General features: G+C 39.2%; 2 protein-coding genes across 2 annotated transcripts in view; one reads left to right on the top strand and one right to left on the bottom strand.

The window, feature by feature from the left end:
- The window catches only part of sardh (sarcosine dehydrogenase), a 54,908-nt gene extending 52,972 nt beyond the window's left edge, over positions 1 to 1,936 (top strand). The window contains exon 22 of the mRNA XM_043250330.1: positions 1,800 to 1,936. The gene's annotated coding sequence lies outside the window, so the exon portion shown is untranslated. The remainder of the gene's footprint in view (positions 1 to 1,799) is intronic.
- On the bottom strand, positions 89 to 16,914 carry dbh (dopamine beta-hydroxylase (dopamine beta-monooxygenase)). The gene is made up of 12 exons (XM_043250332.1): positions 16,088 to 16,914; positions 13,978 to 14,124; positions 12,244 to 12,501; positions 9,510 to 9,686; positions 8,278 to 8,380; positions 6,630 to 6,796; positions 6,043 to 6,186; positions 4,075 to 4,113; positions 3,732 to 3,791; positions 2,625 to 2,752; positions 1,798 to 1,957; positions 89 to 769 (listed from the first exon to the last, which is right to left on the bottom strand). The coding sequence occupies exons 1-12, from the start codon at positions 16,412 to 16,414 to the stop codon at positions 629 to 631; spliced, it is 1,851 nt and encodes a 616-aa protein (XP_043106267.1). The 5' UTR covers positions 16,415 to 16,914; the 3' UTR covers positions 89 to 628.
- Positions 16,915 to 21,353: the final 4,439 nt, after the last annotated feature.

Genomic DNA, 21,353 nt, shown 5'->3' on the forward strand with positions numbered 1-21,353 from the left:
TTGTTTTTATGGTTCATTAGAGGAGGACATTAACTAGAATTAGTTAAGTAAGTTTTTTGATAGAACTAAATTTTTGGTGAGCAAAAGAGAATTTTAAGGATTGATAATAATAGTAATGTCACAATGTTTAAAACATTAATCGCACCCATAAGATTTAGTTCGCTTAATATATGTGTGCTGTGTATATACTTAAATATACTGTGTATATTTCCAAAAATCTTACCGAGCCCAAACTTTGAAATTGGATGCAAACTACTTTGATATTTTGTCAGAGTGTGCAGCGTAATGCTTTGGGGAAACGTGGAAGGAGGACGGTAAATAATGCCACAAAACAATATTCAGAACAGTGGTTTAAAATAATCGTTTTTATTTGGAAGCAAGAATTAAATGAGGTCATACGCCCTTTAGCATGCTACTGTTTGAAATGTTTAGCACTGCATCATTTCTTACCGTTTTGCTTGCTATATTTTTAAAAAGTCGATGGTTTTCGTCGAGCACCGCACGATCACGTTCTATTTCCGCCGCCGACATTATATACTGCGCCGTCCCGCGTGAAGTAACGTAACAATACTCTGAACACAAACAGTGTCGGGTGATTTATGTGAGGCGATCGCTCCGGGCGGAGGAGTCAGATGAACCTGTGGTCATCAGACCTGACCTCTGTAGGGTTGGCGTTCGGAGAGGACGCCCGGCGGTTTACTTCACACGGGTACAGGGCTCTCCGGAGCTCCTCGGTCACCTCCGGGATCTCCTGCTTCTCCCATTCACCCTAGAAGAACAGATCACCCATCATTATCATTACTGCACAGAAACATCCTCATTTTAACCTGCGTTTACATTCTGGATCAATCCCATCCAAATTTAGATCCTTAGTTCTGTTAACTCTAAACTTTGTATGTGATTCGCATGTTCTTTTTCATGAAATAAAAAAACTCAGAAAGCCATGCAGCCCAAAAACTGTTTTTGACATCTTTTAAAAAAATCTTTTTAGCAAATATTCTCTGTTTAAGATGAAAAAAATGTATTATGTAAATTATGTAATCCTGTGCACATTCTATGTATTGAAATAATTAGGCTTTTTCAGTAAGACCATAGTAACTGCCTGAGCAGGTGTGGTGTTTCAGTCAAAACTGAGTGTAAAATTTACATTTCCATTGTTGAATTTTAAACATCATTTCTCAAGCTCTCAGGTCTTTCCACCCTCTCGTACTATTGTCACATGTCTTCATGTCTGAAACGTAATTCCTCAATGATTATATAAAACGACAGCCTTTTTGCTTTTTCAACAACAGCTCTATTTACGGCGAGCCGTTTCGGTGCATGTCTCTTTAAATGATAATGAGCTACTGCTCACCCCGCCCCTCTCTTCCATTTTTTGGTGTACTTTGTTACACTGTTGCCAGACCTGTGATAATTATCACACGTGTAACCTACGCACAATTAATAATTGTAATCATTTTTTTTACAGTAGTTATTTACAGTATCTAGTGTAGTTATTTGCAGGCCGTGTCAAAAAGATGTGGTTAGATAAATAGCTGTGTCCTGCACTTTCCAATTTGCTAATTTATGAGCTTCTTGTGCAAAACATCAACATTTCCGATCTGGCACCACGGCTGTGTCCACGCACTTCTAAGAGCCATTTATATGCAAGCGCTAAACACGTAAAGGTGAAAACGGTCGCTCTCATTAGAACACGTCACGTCTATTCAGGCGCTCGGAGCCTAGCGTCTGAACTGCTCTGGAAATAAAAGGCTTGCGGTCTGTCTTTGATGGGAGCCGGTGAAATGTTGTTCTTACAGGAAAGAGCTCCGCGGTGGATTGGTTGCAGTGCATCGAGATCGGGGAGGTGAGGTAGAGCGAGTTCAGCACCTCGCCGCTGAAGCCGTCCCAGGACAGCGAGGAGAACTGCTCTTCCACGGCGGTCCCAGGACAGCTGCAACCCTCACGTCCTTGAAACCTAGAGAGGACAATAACACAAGAAACCACTTTCACCGTTCGATTTGAGTCTTAGGCCCGCGCGATTATGACAAAAATCGTACTGTCGATTATCCTCTTGAAATGGTAACGGCTGTTATGAATTACCATCGTCACAATTTACACCGAATGATGTTTTTAGATGAAAATGACTGAAAAATGTATCGCTTTTTTATAGTATTAAGTTTCCAATGTGAACTATTGGTTTCTTCTTTAAATAAGAGTGCGTTATAATGCTACACTAAAAGTAAAAACTGTTACGATAACATAGAAAGAAAAACATAAGTGGATTCTGATTAACTGTCGTTTTTTTGCGTCTGAAATTTGATTAATTGTGCAGCTCTGATTCGTCTGAGGGAAAAAATAGTAAGCTGGGAAAATGCAATTTGCCAGTGCAAAGCGAATGCATCTTCCTTTCTTTGTTTTATTCATTGCCGAGGAAAGCTTATTTCTGTTTTTTCCGTCTGATTTCGTCGAGGAAATGAAAGCATTCCTCCCGTCCTCGGGCAGTTCGTCGAGGAGCCCGGTATTAGTTTCATCCGCGCAGGTTGTTGTCGGCTCACTGGGTCATCTCAAGGTTTCCCGCTCTTTGTGAGGTAACGACTGTCGGAGGCGGGAAGGTCATGTTGAGCTGAGTTTTATTTTTGCACCTGTTGATGAGACTGAAGTATTTCTGCAGGTAATCCGTGTCCACGTGGCTCTTGCACAGCTCCAGCTGGGTGCGGGGGTAATAATGGACGTAATTGACACACATTTCTTCCATGATCCCAAAACCACCCTGCAGAGAGAAAACAAAGTGATTCGAAGCGAACGGCGACTAGAACGTCCGTTTCTGACAGCAATCTCTCATTCGTAACACTTAAATATAACATGCATACTGTACTGACTGGCTATGAGGCTTTTAACCTCGACGGGTCCATTTCTTTCTTTTGTGGTGTACAGATGAAAAAGTCACACAGGTTTGGAACGACATGAGGGGGAGTGAATATCCATTTTTAACAGTTCTTTGAACGGGGAGGCACTAATATGGCGAAAAATATTTTTTTGAACTTTAAGTTTAAAGTTTCTTGGCATAACATAACTAAAACGAATGATTCCTGGTACGTTTGTGCCAGGAAAAGTAATAATTCATGTTTCATAATAGGTAACGCTGGGGAGATATTGCTCCTGCTTTGACATTGCTGGGTTTGTTTTTATTTTATTTCATTTGGAAGAACTTCTCTTTTTTCGGCATTCAGCTTTCTTAGAAGCAAATTGTTTTTTTTATTAAATTATTTGTTAAATGTAAAAAGTAAAAAATAAAAAATGTAATTACTGAATAAATAAATGCACGCTAACATGCATTTAAAAATTCTTGTAATATATTCAGATATGCATATTAAATAAGGTGATGCACAAGCAGTATTTTAAACATTTACCTGGGGGGAGTAACGGGAAAAAAAAAAAAGATTCAGTATGAACAAATATTAATTTGTCATTTTTAGCAACTGACAAAGGGTCTGATTTTGCATGTTAGTCATTTTTACCTGGGTGAATACAAAAACTGTTCAAAATAATTACTATTCAGTTTGAAAGTTTAAAAAAATACCAATTCATGTATTAGTGTGAGCTAACATACTGAGCTTTTCGGGTTTTAAAAAGCTCATCAATGAAGTTGATATTGCGTGAAATGATGTCTGTTTGATTTCCAGCTAATGAATCGAACATCTAGTCTTTATGAGAGAACGTATTGGAGGTTTGGAGCGAGTCAGACTTGCCAGGGTAACTTTGTTCCTGTCTTCAGTGTTGTACGAGCACTTGGTGACGAGAGCGTCGCCCTGTGGGGTAGACAAAAGCACAAAGCAGCGATCGCACATGATCAGATGGGGTTTAGCGCTAAGCTATTTGTAGAACATGCTAGAATGAATGTCTCTTGGCAGGTTAGCATTAAATTGGCAGGCTCAGCCGTGTGTGTGGGTGCTGGTATTGACAGTCTAAATGCAGCAGATCTGCGCTTTTGTTGGTGGCTCGCTGGCTCCAGGCGCTTCCTGTAATGTCTGCAGCGTCTCTTTCTCTCATCTAAATACGCTTCGGCTTTTACGTGTGTGACGGGAAACTCACTGGCAAAACGGTCACCATCTTCCTTAAAACACGGATTATCTGCACAGAAAGGGAGAGGTTACAAATGTCAGCATTCGATCGAGTTTCATTCGAATCAGAAGTCTTAAGATTGTGTCGGGTCAGTCGCATTGAAAAGGCAGCCCTTAAATGAACCGCTTGCACGTGTTTGGTTTTAGGGGTTTTCATCGCAAGGCTCTGTGTGTGAGTGGGAGTGAGAAAAGCATCAAGTGCTCAGGTGTGCCGCAGGGAATCGTGGGTAGTTGACATGTCTCAAGCCGTGACACGCTGTACTTCATCGCAGACGGCTATAGACTGCATTCATATCGACCGAAAGAGACACCTTTACTTTAAAAGCGTTTAAGCCAGCTGCGTAAAAAGCATCTTAAACGTTCACAAATCTGAATATTTGATTTCACGTGACACTCAGGACTCTGATTCGATTTTACGGTATATTACAATGAAAACATTTACATCGAATACCGTGATAATATTAGAGTTAAACAAAAACAGTTCACTCATTCTTGTGTTTGGTAAGCATAAAAGACTTTAAAAATGTAAAAAATAATCAGTAGTATGTGTGTATATTTTAAAATCAACATGAAACAAACATTTAACTTCCACCATGTGACTTAGGAAATTATGGAAATAATTTCTGCCGCTGAAAAAATATGGGTAGGTAAGAATTACTTCTAAAAAGTCATTTAGATTTTTTTAATATCACAATTTAGATTGTTCTTGCATTTGAAAGATAATTCAGACATTAATATTGGTCTTATTTCCCTCTCAGAATCAGACTATAACTTACAAGTGTGAGCTTATCTCGCAATTTGGACTTTTGTTCTTAGAATAGCGGGATAAACTTGCAGTTGTGAGTTAAAGTCCAACTCTGAGGGAAAAAAACTATTACTTTCAAGATTATATCTCAGTTCTACTTAACTCGCAATTTAAAGATTTTCTCGCAATTCTTTTTTTTTTTTAAAAATGGCAGAAATTGACTTTCATACTAAATGTAGCAAGAAGCGATTGATTTAACAGATTGGAACTGATCGTGAAAGTGGGTGTTCCGATCTAGAATGATGTCATGAGTGGGTGGGGTCTGTGTAAGCAGTGAAAAGAGGGCTTGATGATGTCAGTAGAAAATAAAAGTTGTTTCAGAAGTAGGGTTATTATAAATCACGCGGAGCAAGACCAGGAACATGCATTGAAAGTTGAAGTTAAACCCAAACCTAAAGGGATAGTTTACTCAAAAATGAAAGTTCTGTAATAAAGATATTTCTGATGAAATCTGAGAGCTTTCTGACCCCGTATAGATAGACAGCAATGCAGCTGAAGTGTTTCCATACCCAGAAATGCAGTAGGTTTATCAGTAAAACGGTCCATGTGACGTCAGGGGTTCAACATTAAATTTACAAAGCTGTGAGAATGCATTTTGTGTGCAACATATTAACTAAAAATAATGGCTTTATTTAACAAATGCTTTTTCTCCAAATCATTCTATCATTACGCAGAGTACTTCTAAGCATGCTGAGCTTTGTTTACTCTCCATAATGGCAGAATGTGTGATTTGTTGCATAAAATCGTTGTTTTGGTTTTCTTTGAGCACGAAAAGTATTCTTGCAGCTTTGTAAAACTAAAGTTGAACCACTGACGTCACAGGGATTATTTAACGATGTTATCACTACGGGAATATATCAATCGCTCAGATTTCATCAGAAATAGTTTTCAGACGGTATTACAGATTTGAAACAACGTGATGGTGAGTAATTAATGACAGAATTTTAATTTTTGGCTAACTTAACACTCTAATAGTCCAAACTTAAACTTGGGCTAACACTTTAGTACAGGGACAGATTCTCACAGTATGCCTATTATTAAAATATGGGCTGTTTATCAGTATTTATAAAGCACGTCCCCAATACCTAAACTTAACAGCTACCTTACTGACGGTTTGACCGAACCTGGTAATACCTGGTAATGAGTGCTGAAATGTTTGTCCTCCTGCACCACTTCCAGCTCTCTTCCTCCTCGTACCAGAACGGTCCTGACGCCGAGTCCAGCCAGATGAGTGTGCAGCTGGGACGCAAAGATGTGTATACCGCCTTCAGGAAGAGCCTGCAGGACACAAAACACAGCTTCAATAATTAATACGCCAGCTGGGTTTCTATATTTTATGAAGGAAATGTAATTCTAATGCCAGGGTGTTCTGAGTGATCCCTTTTTTTGCCATTTTTTGCCTCAACGAGCCACGTGATTTTTACAAATATTAGCAATATTTTGAATATTATTCCTTTAGACGACAATTTTCCACTGTGGGCTGCTTTATAAGGCTTAAATGAGAGTGTTTTCCTCTTGTAATTTGGCGAACGTTGGCCTTAATCTGTTTTGAGGAAGCCACTCGATGCGTTTTAATTGAATTCAAAGGCTGAATGCCATCAGAACTGTATGCACTTGATTCATCCTGGAGTCAGAGCGTAGCAGCTTTGGCTGCATCTTGAATTTATTCGGCTGGCTTGAGTGAAGCGCGGTGTTTAGGAGCGTTTGTGAGGCGCGCAGACCGTCTGTGTGCATTTGGCGGTGCAGTAGCCAGTCAGCTGGAAAGAGCGCTGGCGGGGAGGAATGGCCATGACAGGAGTGTAGACGAGCCCCAGCTCCATGATGCCTGCGTCAAACCTCCTCAGAGATGGAGTGTACCACAAACGAATGCCCGAGGTGTCCCTCCGTCCTGCCACAAACACACAGAATGAGTCAAGAGGGGATGTGCGCTATGTTAAAGTAGTCTGATGAGAAGTTCAGAACGGAGCATAAAAAAAACCTCTTAATTCGCTAATAATTGTAATTGCGTGGATTATTCACATGAATTTCACATTACATTTATTAATTTCACAAGATGTGCAAACACGCATGAATTTGTTCTTAACCCCACTCTAATGATAACGAATTCGTTCGAGTTTTGTGTTTTTCATTTTATTTTATATATTTCTGCACTAAAATGTATGAATCATGATTCAATTATACACAGATTATAAACAGATTCATACCTAAATTTTTTATAAGATAGCCTGCATTGTTGACTAATTTTACAAATAGCATTTTTAAAAACCAATTATATTTTCTAACTTACAAATTTCTCCTTGAAAAGAAAATCACATTTGATGAAAGTTTACAAAACTACATAGAATAGTTTGTTGTTATTCACTCATTCATATTTTTATGATTTTTATATTTTAAGATACAAAGGCTGTGGGAAAAAGGTAAATCAATGCACATTTAATAATTAGAAGCAGTATATAATGAAGGCGTGAAAACGTGAGTTTTATTGTGATCATCATTATAAAAAAATGTATAAAAAACAAAAATTGTTCGTTTTAATAAAAGTCGGCTCCTGGTAGGTAACCGTTAAAGTGGCTAAAGTTAAAACTAAACAAAATATGGATTCTATTATATTTGCACTCTCGAATAATAATATGTGCCAAATACTGTATCCCAGAATGCATTGTGTGTCATTGGAGGTATTCTGCCACAATTTCTCTCCTTCATTTGTTTCGACAAAAATTAAGACATTTTACAAAAAGGTAGTTTGAAAATAATGCAATAAGCCCCATGTAACAGCTAAGAGCCTAACAATGCCCCCTATCTGTTATAAATTCACTGTAACCCACAGCTTCACGGAGCTTATTGCTTTTATAAAACAGTTATTCCATACAGGTAGTAAGGTTTCACAAAAATAAACCAGAGCAAATAAAGTGTAATGATATTAATAAAAACATTTAACTACAACTTTTCCCTCAACAAATTATTGCATTTGTTGCTTATTAATAGTTAAGTTGTTAAGTTTAGGATTAGGGATGTAGAATAAGGCCTTAATATGTGCTTAATTACTGCTAACGTTCTAGAAATGTGCACGCAAACAAGCAACTAATAGGTGTAACGGTAAAATAAAGCGTTACCCACAAAGGAAACGAAGGTGTATGTTTGTGATTTTAAACAGCGTAGGACACGGTTCAACCAATCAGAATCAAGGATCAGAACTATCTGTTTAGTAATCTGAAATACGATGCAAACTTTTATTTGATAACTGAAGTAAATGTAGCATTCTAGCACTGTCTACTACTTCACATGCTAGTTTTTAAGAGTAGTGTACAGTATACTGTGCAGAATTGCATTCAGCGTAGTCTTCTTTGACTCACTTTATGTGCTGCATACCTGATATAAGGAGAGGGTTGTGGTAATGAACTTCAAGCCGAAGGAACCTGGAAGAACCTTCTCCTCCAAGAGGCAACCCAGCATCGGCAGGATAGTAGAACGGCTGCGTTTACAGACACACAACTTTATATAATAAGATTGATTGTGGCGCAGTGTGGCTTCTGATTTATGCTTTGCAGGCTAAAAGATATTGGAGCCAATGCACAAGAAGCTTATGCCAACTCCGACTCAGTCAGAGCCAGAACAATCTCGTAGATCCATGACAGTGGTTTAGACTTGCGTAGAAGAGCAAAGCGGAAACCTTAAGACTTATCAGTCTACTTTTTCATCTCGTGTGCGAAAGACCTTTTTACGTAACCGTCCTACTTCCACCTCCGGTTTCTCGCCCCATTCCCTGTTTCTCTCTCCTGGCTCTCACCCACTCCCCCTCGTTCTCTCGCAAGGCATTAAAAAACATTTAAAAACCAAATGATGAAAAAAAAAGGAAAAGACAAACTGCAATCTACTGAAGAAAAACATCTAATTTTTGCTACATAATCTCATCTCTCCAGCTTGACATTGGCAGCTAGCAGAACACATGATTTGTGTTTGTTTTACTCCCATGTAATCTCATCGGAGGCTCGTCTCTCTCTCTATCTCTCTCTCCGAGCTCGGCATCGGTCCTTGGCTCCATAACTGATTTATCAGGACGCCTCTGCTTTCAGATTGGCTCACAGCTCTGCTCAAACCATGACTGGCACCTACCTCGAGTGGGCGAATTGGCACAGGCAAAGCCCATCTGTATGTTTGCCTCCTAAAATGGACTCCTAAAGATGCTCATGATCATATGTTCTGTTTTTAGCTCGCAAACTTAAGAGGGAGAAACTGTTGTAGAAAGTGACCTCTATCCGCGTGACTCACGATGAAACATCGAAAGCATACCGTCAGGAAGGACGGCCATTAAAAAAGGGCTATTAAAGTAAAGGGGAAGACCTTAATTTCGCTCACTTCCTCGCATAAAGCAATCAAATAGCTTCATTCAAGCATGATGTATAGCAAATGTGTCATTTAGACCATTTTCTTGGTCATTTTGCAGAACTTTTGGAGATTTCTGGTTATTTTATATAGAAAAGGGGCAGCGTGAACATTCTTCGCAATACCTCTTTTTGTGTTCTTCAGAAGCAAGCGAGCCATACAGGTTTTTAACGACACAGTAAGTTACTTATAACAGAGTTTACTTGTAGTTCGCGTACCTCGGCTCCCATTGCCCAGGCAGCCAGAACGTGCCGGCAGTAGTTGAGCTTGCGGGGCTTCATCTTTGAATCGCAGGAGCCGCTGAATTGAGGCACGGTGTCCATCTGAGGAGAGCATTCGAACACTTCGATGTGATGAACGATGGCTTCATTTCCGGGAGTGATCACAGACTCGTACTGCAGAAAAATAAGAGTCGTTTGTTTTCACCATTAATAACCAAGATTAAGGCGTTTCATTTCATTCATAATGCATTATTTTTTGGACCAATTATTGCTATTCTCTAACTATTAGCTAGAATTTTTCCCTCAATAAACTCCTAACTTGCCACTTATTAATTAGCTAGTAAGGTTTTTGTTTAGTTTAGGTATTGGGTAGAATTAGAGGTGTAGAACGCAAAATGTGTGTTTTATAAATACTAATAAACAGCTGATATGTTAATAATAGGCACGCTAATAAATGTGGTCTCTTTACTAAAGTGCTACCAAAATATTTTGTAGATTTAAAAGCGAAATGCTTGTGCGATTCACACAAGGGGATAACCGTTTATTTTACGGTTACACCTATTAGTTGATTATTAGCATGCACATTACTAGCATATTAGACATTTATTAGTGCTAATTAGGCACATATTAATTTATTCTGCATCCCTAATCCTACCCAATATCTAAAGATAACAACTACCTTACTATTAATAAGCATCGAATAAAATTTGTTGTCAGTAGTGAACGTGTCCCCTATTCTAAAGTTTTACCTTTATATTATATTTCATCTAAAAGATCTCGAAGCAGATGTTAGAAAAAGTCTAGCATAGTAGACAAGCCCCACATCTGAATCTATTTCAAGTTTGAGTACATTTATTGCTTGAAATAGTTTTATCTCTATTTCTTTCTGTTTCTGTTCGGCAGCTATAGGAATTTCACTTTCCAGCGTGTAACTTTAATTCTTAATTCTAATTCTAAATCCTAACTGTTAGTAAATGTTACAACATCTGTTAATTATTTAACTAGTATTCCTTTCAATGGTATCCCATGGCAATCAAAACGAAGTGTTATTTCGAGTAGCTACAAGTGAAGCAGCAAAAAACCCTCCTGAAACACTTGAACTTCTTTAAGCATGAAAGGCTCACGGATGTAGGGTAAATGACTTTACAAACAGTTGGTGTTAAGTATCCTTGTGTCTGTCTCAATGCACGGCCGTTTTTTCCCCTCGTCATCTAGCACTCTTTTCACACAGCTAATTAAAAATGTTCTAATCCAACCCGTTACATTTCTTAGAGTATAAAAAATAATAATAATAATAACTTGTACGCAGCGCAAGAAGGCAGACGCAGCCAAAAAGAGGGAGAACCGCAGATGGTCAAGAATTTTAACATACGAAAAAAAAAATGTATTTATAGAAAATAAAGACAACCAAGTACAACCAACTACTTCTGTGGTTATCTATTTCACGCTAGCCTTTCATCGGGCATCCTTCCGTCCCATCCAGTAATCAGTTTGTGATGATGGAGATTGTCATCAGTGTATCAAACCTCACTGAAATCCTGAAGGAAACTCTGATTACTTCCAGAGGTGGCAGCGAAATGTTTTCGAGTGAACGTTATTTATCAGATTAGCCTCATTTAAACTGATTGCTACGCAACTGACTCGACTTTTTGATGGATTTCTGGTATCCAGGTAAAAAATTCTGAAAGAGCATGAAAGGGACTTTCTTTAAAATCAGCATACAGTGCACTTACCAACGTGCTCTGCATCTCAGGTGTTTTAACAAAAAGTAGTTTAAAATGGTACCGCTCAAATAAATATGCATGTGAATATGATTTAATGAATTAATAATGACATAAGATAGCCCATTTAGTCTTGTTTCCGTGAAGTAATGTGTATTTTTCTCTGATTTTGTCAATGGCAAATGTATCTGCAGAAATTTGATTAAATATTCTCGTTTAAGTTTGTATTATTTTTTTTTATGGCAGACAGTTTTACAAGCAAAACCCCCCAGGTCTAAATGAGACCACTTTTTTTCTTAACTTTAAACTTTTAACTTTTCCTAACTGAATCATTTTTAGATATTTGTACTGAAACTAACCGAAAGAAACTCTGAGTTTAGAGCGACCAGGTTAGGTTCAGAGAGTAGGTTAAATTGAACAATTACCTCTCTTTCCCTGTTTTCTCGAGCTTGACAAACCTCTCATTTTGAAAGGGAAAACCCAGAGTTTCTCTCATTTTTTTACTTTTCCTCCTTTCTGAAACAGGCCCCGAAGAACTCAGATGATGCTAACCCTGGAACAACACATAAAACTACCACATTTTGCTTAATTGCCACGTTTAATCGCAACAGATAATCATCGTAGTAGTTTGATTACATGTCATTTTTAATTAACTGCATGATTTTGCATGATTTTTACTGTATATTTTTGCAACCGTCAACAGTAATATATTTCTAAACATAATGCAGAAACTTTAAATCTTCTGTAAAGCTACTGGTCAACGATTTATATTGTGAAAAGCGCTATATAGAAATAAACTCAAACTGAATTGCATTGAATAGCAATAATGATTGCACCAGATTAATTCCTCCATTATTATATTCGGTTTACATCACCAAGTGTTTTACTAAAGAGCATTATAACTGGTCAAAGTACCTCATATGCACTAATTATATAGGTATCATGTCTCTATCGGTTCAAGTAGAAAGGTTAAATGTAATGTGCAAGTGGCTCCAAGACTTTCGGGTTACCATGACAATGTGGTTCTTGGGCATGTTCGGCGGGAGCTGATAGATGTGGCACCAGTAAGTGGTCTCCTGCGTGGGGATGATGACTTCAGGGGCCAGGACCTCCAGCGTGCGGACGTCTCTCGGGAGAGCGGTGGACGGAGCGTCTGGACGCAGGAGCAGCACTCGCTGGACGCCGGGCAGGAGACGGGATATGTTGAGCTCGTGCAAAGAAAGCACGGGCCGCTCCAGCGTGGCGTAGATGATGTGGACGGTACCTTCCTGGAAATAAAGAATCCTGTTGTTAGTTTCGTCATCGTTTGCATTCACTGATGTTATTCCAGGCCCGCATTCACTCGACGGAATAGAGCAGATAAAAGAAAGTCGTACTGGCTTGGAACGGCGTGAGGGTGAGTAAATAAAGGCAACGTTTAGATGCATTTAATTTAGGCCTGGTTTACAATTCAGGTTTTTTCTCATGTGACGCAAGAAAGATGGAGGAGGAAAGCACAGGGCAGTGGTCTAGCATTAAGCATATTTCGTTTTGTTCGTCTTGGTTACTGTGTGGTACATCAACCCCGAGCAACGTTTCAGATGCTACAGCGAGGGTAAAAACAAATCAAATGTTGGTCACAATTGGTAGAGCCGTAAACAGAAGGTCCAAAAAAACAACAAGAATTGAGCATCAAAACCTGCGGTGTAAACAAGGTCTTAAGACTCTTTCCTAACATTTCCAAACATTTTATTTGGATGCTACATGCACTTTTATAAGATGTCTGAACTGAAATGTGTGTTGAAAAACCATCCTATAATGATAAAAAAATTAAATTTATCTACTAAAATCTTTGCCTCTCCCACAATAGTTTGATTGACAGTAGCGTTTCAGCACAGTCTGTACCAAAAAATATAGAAAGACAGAGACGGTTCATTACTATTCCTCCTTTTTCTTGACTTAAAAATGTCTAGCTTCCGATATCTGCATATAGCCGGTTTTAGCTGTACTAAACAGTTTGTTTTGCCGCTTGATATTGAAAATTGGCATATCTTTTTAATGTCATCTTAGGTTTCTAAAGAGCGTTTTTCAAGCTGTGTGGGTGAAGCCAGCCGGTCGCCATCTTGGAATCGGCTCGCGACACTTTCGAATAATAAAAAAGGCGGGCAAATAAGCGGGAATTCATTTATGAGCAAGATTTTGCCTTTTTAAATGATATTTAAGCATAAGAATCAACATTTGTAGGGCAGTTAATTTCATATTTAAAAAAAGACTCCTAAGCAATTCAACAACTTTGTTGTTGAATGTAATAACAAACATATCTGTAGTTATTTACTTCCGTCACCTGAGCGGCTGAAGAGGACTGTCTTTGGTTCTGAAGGGAGTGCGCCCTCGATCTAACTTACCTAAAGGCCTCTATGTTCACGAGTAATTCCTGATCCAGCTTCACCTTTCGAAGGAAATCACCTTTTATAAATATGTGCTAATTAGCAAGCATCACAATGAACGCGGCTAAAGTAGACAGTCCCTCGGAGAGCGGCTCGGAAAAGAGGGGGCGGGGTCAGCAGAGCTCATTAACATTTAAAGGTAAAGGCTACAAAGCTGCTTGTTTTGAAAAGGTAGTGTTTGAGACTTTTCAGCAAGATCCTGAAGATTTATGTTAACTTAAGCATTTAAGAAAACAGTACTACTGTAAACTGAGCGCAAAACATAATTTTTTGACCTAGTATTTTTGCTCAACTGCTATCATTTGTTTACTAACGCACCTCTATGACATAGTCGTGCAGGTCGCAGGTGCTGAATGGTCTTTTGAAGAGCAGGAAGAAGCCTTCAGTCGACCGATGAGTCTCCAGCAGCTCGTAGTCCTGCTGAGCGTCCAGCATCACTCTGCCTTCATTGTCACTCCAAGCGTCCTAAGAACATGAAGACTATGACTATGTCTCTACCAAGTCTTTTGTGTATGGAAGACAGAACAAAGATGAAGTATAAACTCAGAATTAGCTATAAACAGGATTTCTGAGCTTATATATCGCTATTTTAAGTTTATATCTCACAATTCTGACTTTAATGAATTTAATTCTTCAATTCAGTTCATTTCTCACTATTTTGAGTTTATATATGACAATATCCGAATTATGTGAATATCAGAATTGTGAAATATAGATTCAGTTGTGATGCACAATCACAGTTGTGACAAGAAATCTCAGAACTGTCAGAAATTAATAATGAAAAAATACCTTTTTCATTATTTAATCAATAGCATAAACAAACAGAAGCGTGAGATGTGAGGACTCAAAACTGTGTAAAAAAATATAATAAATAAATTATATATAAATAAATTAATTTTGAGATTAAAATGAACTTCCATATTTATACTCAGCCAAGCTGCATTTATTTAACCAAAAATGACAGTAAAATTAGTAATAGCATGAAATATTGTTGGTCACACTTTATATAGGTGGCCTTAACTACTATGTACTTGCATAAAAATATAAGTATAATGTACTTATTGTGTTCATATTGTATTGCAAAACACTTCTGCTGTTGTATAAGTATAGGTGGCTTTAAGGGATGGTTCAACATTGTAATTATACAGTTACATATAGGTATTTTTAAAAAATATATAAGTACAAGGTAAAAATGTGCAGTATATACACAATAACTGCATTGTATCAAATGATTAATATATATAAGTTTCAATAAGATCCTTCAGAAATCAATCTGATGTGCTGAATTTGAAATATTTTCCAGTTTTGACTCACTGTCTGTAATTCTTCTCCTTGACATAAGCTGTGGGAGGAAGGGTGAGCGGCTGGCCATACAACATTTATTGAAAACGGACCGAACTGTGCCGTCCAAAGGCGAAATAATAAAATAAATCATGCATAATGAATGAAGGGGGGCCTTGACACTCGCATGACCTTCTACTTTCAAGCACTTTATTTGGGGCGAGGCAGGCAAAACCCAGACGTGAGCTGTTCAGCTCCATGTTAGGAAGCACTATACGACTGAACAAGAGCTCTACGTGTGTGTGTGTGTGTGTGTGTGTGTGTGTGTGTGTGTGTGTGTGTGTGTGTGTGTGTGTGTGGGTGTCTGCTGTAGACCGGCAATCATAACAAGATCCGGAAAGCAAGACTTTTCAGACTCGAGAGTAACAGAGAGAGGTTGCTCCGACACCGGGGTTAAAGATTGTGATCAGTCGTTCATTATTCAGCAACAAAAATATGACAGGTTGAGCGCAGCCTCTCGAATAGTAAAGGTAAATTCTGTCATTATTTACTTAACTTCATTTCTTTCCAAACCCGTACGACTATGCTTTCTCTGGTCGAACACAAAAGATATTTTTAAGGTACCCTTGTTCTTTCATTTTATTGCAATTTATTACATTATCTATTTGCCTCTTGCGATACAAATCTCAAAATCTCTTCAGTAGCAAACCAAACTTTCTATTTAACCATAACCTATAAAACCAGAGGTTTCTTCATATTCTTCTGATTTATTTTGTTCTAAACACACAGTTTTCCAGCTGTTTATCCAGTGTTCTGTTCTGGAAATGAAAGTAGATTTTATATTTAATTATATCATTGCCTCTTTTGCATATTTCAACGTAACCCAAACCTTGAAACACAAAACAGCCGTCTTATTTTATTATTATTAGCGCTGACAAACTTATGTTTATTAACATTTTCGTTTTTTGTCTTTTCGAAAGCAGAGAGCCTCGCATTAACAAGATTGTACCTTACGTTGCATCAGTTTCCTGCTCTCCTCAAGTATGTATTTTGCAAAAGCGCATAATCCTACACGGTCCCTGGAGCGGATCTGCAACACCGTAAAGCAGAAACCATCATAAAATCAAATCGCGTAAACTGCTCTTACCCCAAAATAGGATTTGTGTCCATCATCCCACAGGAGGACCAGGTCGGCGTTCGTGGGCTCTCCCCGGTCAGACATGCCCAGCAGAACGCCGTGATGGAGCTCTTTGACTCTGAGCTCCAGAAAGAGCTCCTGCGTGGGATAGCTGATGTTCCAGGACAGCTCCATCTGGCCCGCGGGGTCTAAGGGGATGTGGTAGGCCAGGGCGGGTCTGGAGTGGACCGCGGGAGCCTGGTAGGACGCCACCAAGAGCACCACCACAGCGGCCAAAACGGTGAGGTACATGAGGGTGACGTCCTGCAGTCGAAGGTCTTTGTTCAGAAGACGCATCGCCCGTGTCGCGTTCTCCTCGAAGGCCCCTTTGACGTCTTTGAGCTTCTATTCTCTCGCCGCTCGTTGGATTTTTTTATTCACTTCTTATCTCTGGTTCTTTGGCATACCTGTCGGTTGCTCTTCTCTTGACTGAGATGTGGTTTCGGGGGTTGGTAGATGTCCGCTGGTCCTCGTCTTGGTCCGGTTCTGCTGGCTGAGGACTCTCTCTGGCTTTTAAAAGCACGGCCCTGTGACAGCCTCTGCTTCATCCTGCCTTAATTCTATTAGCTGGGTTAACCAAAATTCAATTGTTTATTTTGCCCTCTGGTCAAACTTTTTTCCAACATCTGCTTGTTGTGAGCAAGCAGGGAAAATCCTGTAATGAGAACGTTTTTTTTTTTTTACGTGAATATGCGTTATGCTAAATTACTGAGACGTTAGATTTCATTATAAGTCATAAGCATGTGAAAAATGCATTTAATTGTTTTGCATTCGACCGTTGATTGTTACATGTATACTTACTATAGAAATAATAGTATCATTATAAAAAGTACGAGCAACTAGCCTAACTAGCCTGTTTATTAATATTGTGTAATTACTGTGTAATAATAGGGATGCCTTAAAATAAAGTGTAACCAAACAAGTATTAATGTATCAGATTAGTACTTCATGCTGTTATTAATTTTATGAAAACACGTTAAAAAAAAAGCAAAATGATGTGCAACTGTCATTTATTTTAATTTTAATTAAATATACCAGTAGCATAATAGCATAGGTGTCTCTGGGAATGCCTAAAAGGCTTTATAGTGCATGACAATTATGATTCAGTAAAACTGAGGTCACATCAGAGCTGTCTGTTGGGTGCCTGGGAAAGATTTTTCTTTCTTTAGTGGGAAATAAAAGGCTGCACATTAGAGAGCATAAATGTCAAGTTATTATGGTTAATGGAAAGAAAAACATTAATTAAGCTCCAAATGAATGTGCCGTTTGCTGCCTTCGTGTCTTTCAGTGATTTCCAATAGCTTGAGGAAGAGAGATGTGGCCAGACGTTAAAGATTCAACGGCTGAAATGTATAAATGTACTTTAAATGAATTATTCTATTGTATAAAAATTATATATATATATATATATATATATATATATATATATATATATATATATATATATATATATATATATATATATATATATATATATATATATATATATATATATTTATTTTATTTTTAGTTTTATTTTATTTATTTTTTTAAATTACATTTTTAAACTATATTTTGTAAATATAAATGACATGCACGTTTAAATAATATGCATTTTTTTATTATTATGATTTTAAATGTGCGCGTAAGAGTGTGTTTCATATTACGGTGTTAATAGTGCAATATTTGTATAGCTGGGATTTATATGTGCATAGCATTATTTAACAGCATGCGTGACAGACGCTTGCTCCGCTGTTTGTTTGGAGGAAGATTATTTCTAATGGCTGTGCTTCTGGAAGGAGCCACCTGACTTCATCCTTTCAGTGGTTTATAAGAAATGAAAAGATACTAAGATGAAATACTACGGTAACCTCCTTAATTCACACGCTCGTGCCTCGGAGCCAAAGGGCCACGGCGCAGCTGCTGCCAATTGTGTCGTCTCAATCAAGAAACATGGAGAGCTGGTTTGAGGAATAAAGGTTATTTAGGTTCCTGTGGCAGCGTGAATGCGGGATGCGCTAATGAAATGAAGGTGCGGGGGCCAGAGGGGCCTTCAGGGCCCCGGGGACATGACTGTTCCTCGAACCGGAGCTCCAGATCATCATTATAAACCCGGCCTGATCTGGACCCCAAGGAAAAAAATGGATTGGTAGATTCACTGAAGGAAGTCTTGAGTGCTGTGAGTGGTTGTCAGGATAGGCTTTCGTGGTTGCCATGGTGCTCTGAGCGTTTCGTGTTTGTCCCGTTGCTCGGTGGTTGCTAGGGTTTTTTTTGGAGATTTCTATAACGATTATGGTCTCTTTAATTTCATTGGTGCCTAATTTGACAGTCATCTAGAAACTTGCTTCAAAATGCTGTAGAGTTTATCGTTACCTCCGCCTACGAAAACAACAAAAGATAAGGGTAGCATTTTCCATCTTTTTGAAAAGTTAATAACGCGGGTTATTAACCTTTAAAAGTTATTCTGATTACACTTATCCCATTCGGCTTTGTAATTTTCCTTTCCCTGCCGTTACGATCAGAACAGGCCGGTTTTAGGTCGTGCCCCGTCGGTGTATATTTTGCACGTCGCACACACACACGGATGTAACGCAGACACACACCACTGAGGAGTCAGATGGCCTGAGGCTCAAACTGACATTATCCAGCTTTGAACAGTCAGTCAGTCAGTATTACCTCAAACACCATAAACAAACACCATAAACACAGAGAGAGAGAGAGAGAGAGAGAGAGAGAGAGAGAGAGAGAGAGAGAGAGAGAGAGAGAGAGAGAGAGAGAGAGAGAGAGAGAGAGAGAGAGAGAGAGAGAGAGAGAGAGAGAGAGAGAGAGAGAGAGAGAGAGAGAGAGAGAGAGAGAGAGAGAGAGAGAGAGAGAGAGAGAGAGAGAGAGAGAGAGAGAGAGAGAGAGAGAGAGAGAGAGAGAGAGAGAGAGAGAGAGAGAGAGAGAGAGAGAGAGAGAGAGAGAGAGAGAGAGAGAGAGAGAGAGAGAGAGAGAGAGAGAGAGAGAGAGAGAGAGAGAGAGAGAGAGAGAGAGAGAGAGAGAGAGAGAGAGAGAGAGAGAGAGAGAGAGAGAGAGAGAGAGAGAGAGAGAGAGAGAGAGAGAGAGAGAGAGAGAGAGAGAGAGAGAGAGAGAGAGAGAGAGAGAGAGAGAGAGAGAGAGAGAGAGAGAGAGAGAGAGAGAGAGAGAGAGAGAGAGAGAGAGAGAGAGAGAGAGAGAGAGAGAGAGAGAGAGAGAGAGAGAGAGAGAGAGAGAGAGAGAGAGAGAGAGAGAGAGAGAGAGAGAGAGAGAGAGAGAGAGAGAGAGAGAGAGAGAGAGAGAGAGAGAGAGAGAGAGAGAGAGAGAGAGAGAGAGAGAGAGAGAGAGAGAGAGAGAGAGAGAGAGAGAGAGAGAGAGAGAGAGAGAGAGAGAGAGAGAGAGAGAGAGAGAGAGAGAGAGAGAGAGAGAGAGAGAGAGAGAGAGAGAGAGAGAGAGAGAGAGAGAGAGAGAGAGAGAGAGAGAGAGAGAGAGAGAGAGAGAGAGAGAGAGAGAGAGAGAGAGAGAGAGAGAGAGAGAGAGAGAGAGAGAGAGAGAGAGAGAGAGAGAGAGAGAGAGAGAGAGAGAGAGAGAGAGAGAGAGAGAGAGAGAGAGAGAGAGAGAGAGAGAGAGAGAGAGAGAGAGAGAGAGAGAGAGAGAGAGAGAGAGAGAGAGAGAGAGAGAGAGAGAGAGAGAGAGAGAGAGAGAGAGAGAGAGAGAGAGAGAGAGAGAGAGAGAGAGAGAGAGAGAGAGAGAGAGAGAGAGAGAGAGAGAGACAGAGAGAGAGAGAGAGAGATGTTTGGTCATGTGTCAGGAGAGACCTATCAGAAGGGCAAGAAACCGCTCTGGTCCTGTCACTTTCATTCCGGTCATGTATAACACACAGCCATGCGCTACAATAGAGCTTAATATGTTTGGATTCAATAATGAATGCAATAAAAAGCACTTTTAATAAGAAGAATCAATTGAGGGCATTCTCGAAAACGTCTCTGCGGTACGGTTCGGGGTCAAAATCCACACAAATGTGTGTGAAAGAAATATCCGGTTCCTTTTTTTTTCGGGATTCTTTGATCAATAAAAAAAAAAAAAAAGTTGCAAAGAGCAGCATTTTGCTGTAATAGGGAGCTTCCGTAGCATTATACATTATAATTAGAAGCATCCTTACAGAACAGAAGTGTTGATTTATTTAAAGCAAATCTTGCTGACCGCTATTGAATGGTGCTGGAAACTAAATGAGATAAAAGAGCCAGCGGCCCTGTTCTTTACTCTAGAACGTGCACACTTCACTGTACTAAACAAAAACAGCTAGTGCAATACACTGAAAATGTTAAATAAATAAATGCATATTATATATTGTTTGTCATATTATAAAGAAATTAAATTCATAAATGAGGTCTCAGCTGCTGAAACTCACGAGAAAAATATTTTGCGATAATTGCAAGCCATTTATTTCAGCTAAGCCTTAAGGTAGTCGACTCAACTGGTTTGTGCAAATATGGCTAAATTATTTATCTGAATTTTAAAAATATATGAAATATTCAACTAAATAAATAAAAAATTCAGTGTAAGTGCTGACTTCATGATCGTAACAATCATCCACTAATTCAGCAAACTATAAAATGGTTATATTATTGATATTGGTTAAATCTGTGTTGTCCTGACAACCACTTGGCTCCAGATGAATTTCAAGATGACCAAAAAAGCTGGAGAGAAGGCTGCCGAAGATTTCTCTAAAGTTCACACCCCAAGCCTTCAGCACAAAGAAGACGGAGAATCTGATGATTTGACCGTATCTGCTCGCCGATTCGTTTTCGCTTGGTATTCTTGACTGTTTAAACAAGACGCATTGCCACCATTAATCCACCGAGTGTGCCTTGAGATGGAGAAGCGGCCGTGTGTGTGTGTGTGTGTGTGTGTGTCTCCTACGAGTCCTTATCATGTTGGCCGAAATCAATGAGCAGGCCTTACAGACGGGCCGCTGCTTATCTCGGCCCTCATCCAGCTCCACTGGGCGGCTCTTTTGTGGGGTCTTCAGAACAACCTTGCGGCCAGATTTCAGCAGATAAGGAAGTCAGCGGCTGAAGCGACACGATCATCTGCGCTGGATCTTACGTCAACGTTTCGAGAGAGGAAGGGCGGCTGTAATTCTCGAACGCCCGTCGCTCCGACCGAGAATTATATGAGCTGTTGACCGTAACCAGCCGCTGCTTCCATCAAACTGGAAACGGGGAAAGAGCAATCAATG

Source organism: Puntigrus tetrazona, chromosome 10 (assembly GCF_018831695.1).
Source record: "Puntigrus tetrazona isolate hp1 chromosome 10, ASM1883169v1, whole genome shotgun sequence".
Classification (NCBI taxonomy): Eukaryota; Metazoa; Chordata; class Actinopteri; order Cypriniformes; family Cyprinidae; genus Puntigrus; species Puntigrus tetrazona.

Bases quoted from the DNA above. Each gene is read 5' to 3' on its own strand.
- dbh (XM_043250332.1), bottom strand. From the start codon at position 16,414: ATGCGTCTTCTGAACAAAGACCTTCGACTGCAGGACGTCACCCTCATG. The intron at 6,797-8,277 runs GTATGCAGCACA...TGTTTGTGGCAG, and splicing joins CAACCCTCTCCTTATATCAG to GACGGAGGGACACCTCGGGC. The intron at 770-1,797 runs GTAAGAACAACA...CTGTTCTTCTAG, and splicing joins CCACCGCGGAGCTCTTTCCT to GGTGAATGGGAGAAGCAGGA.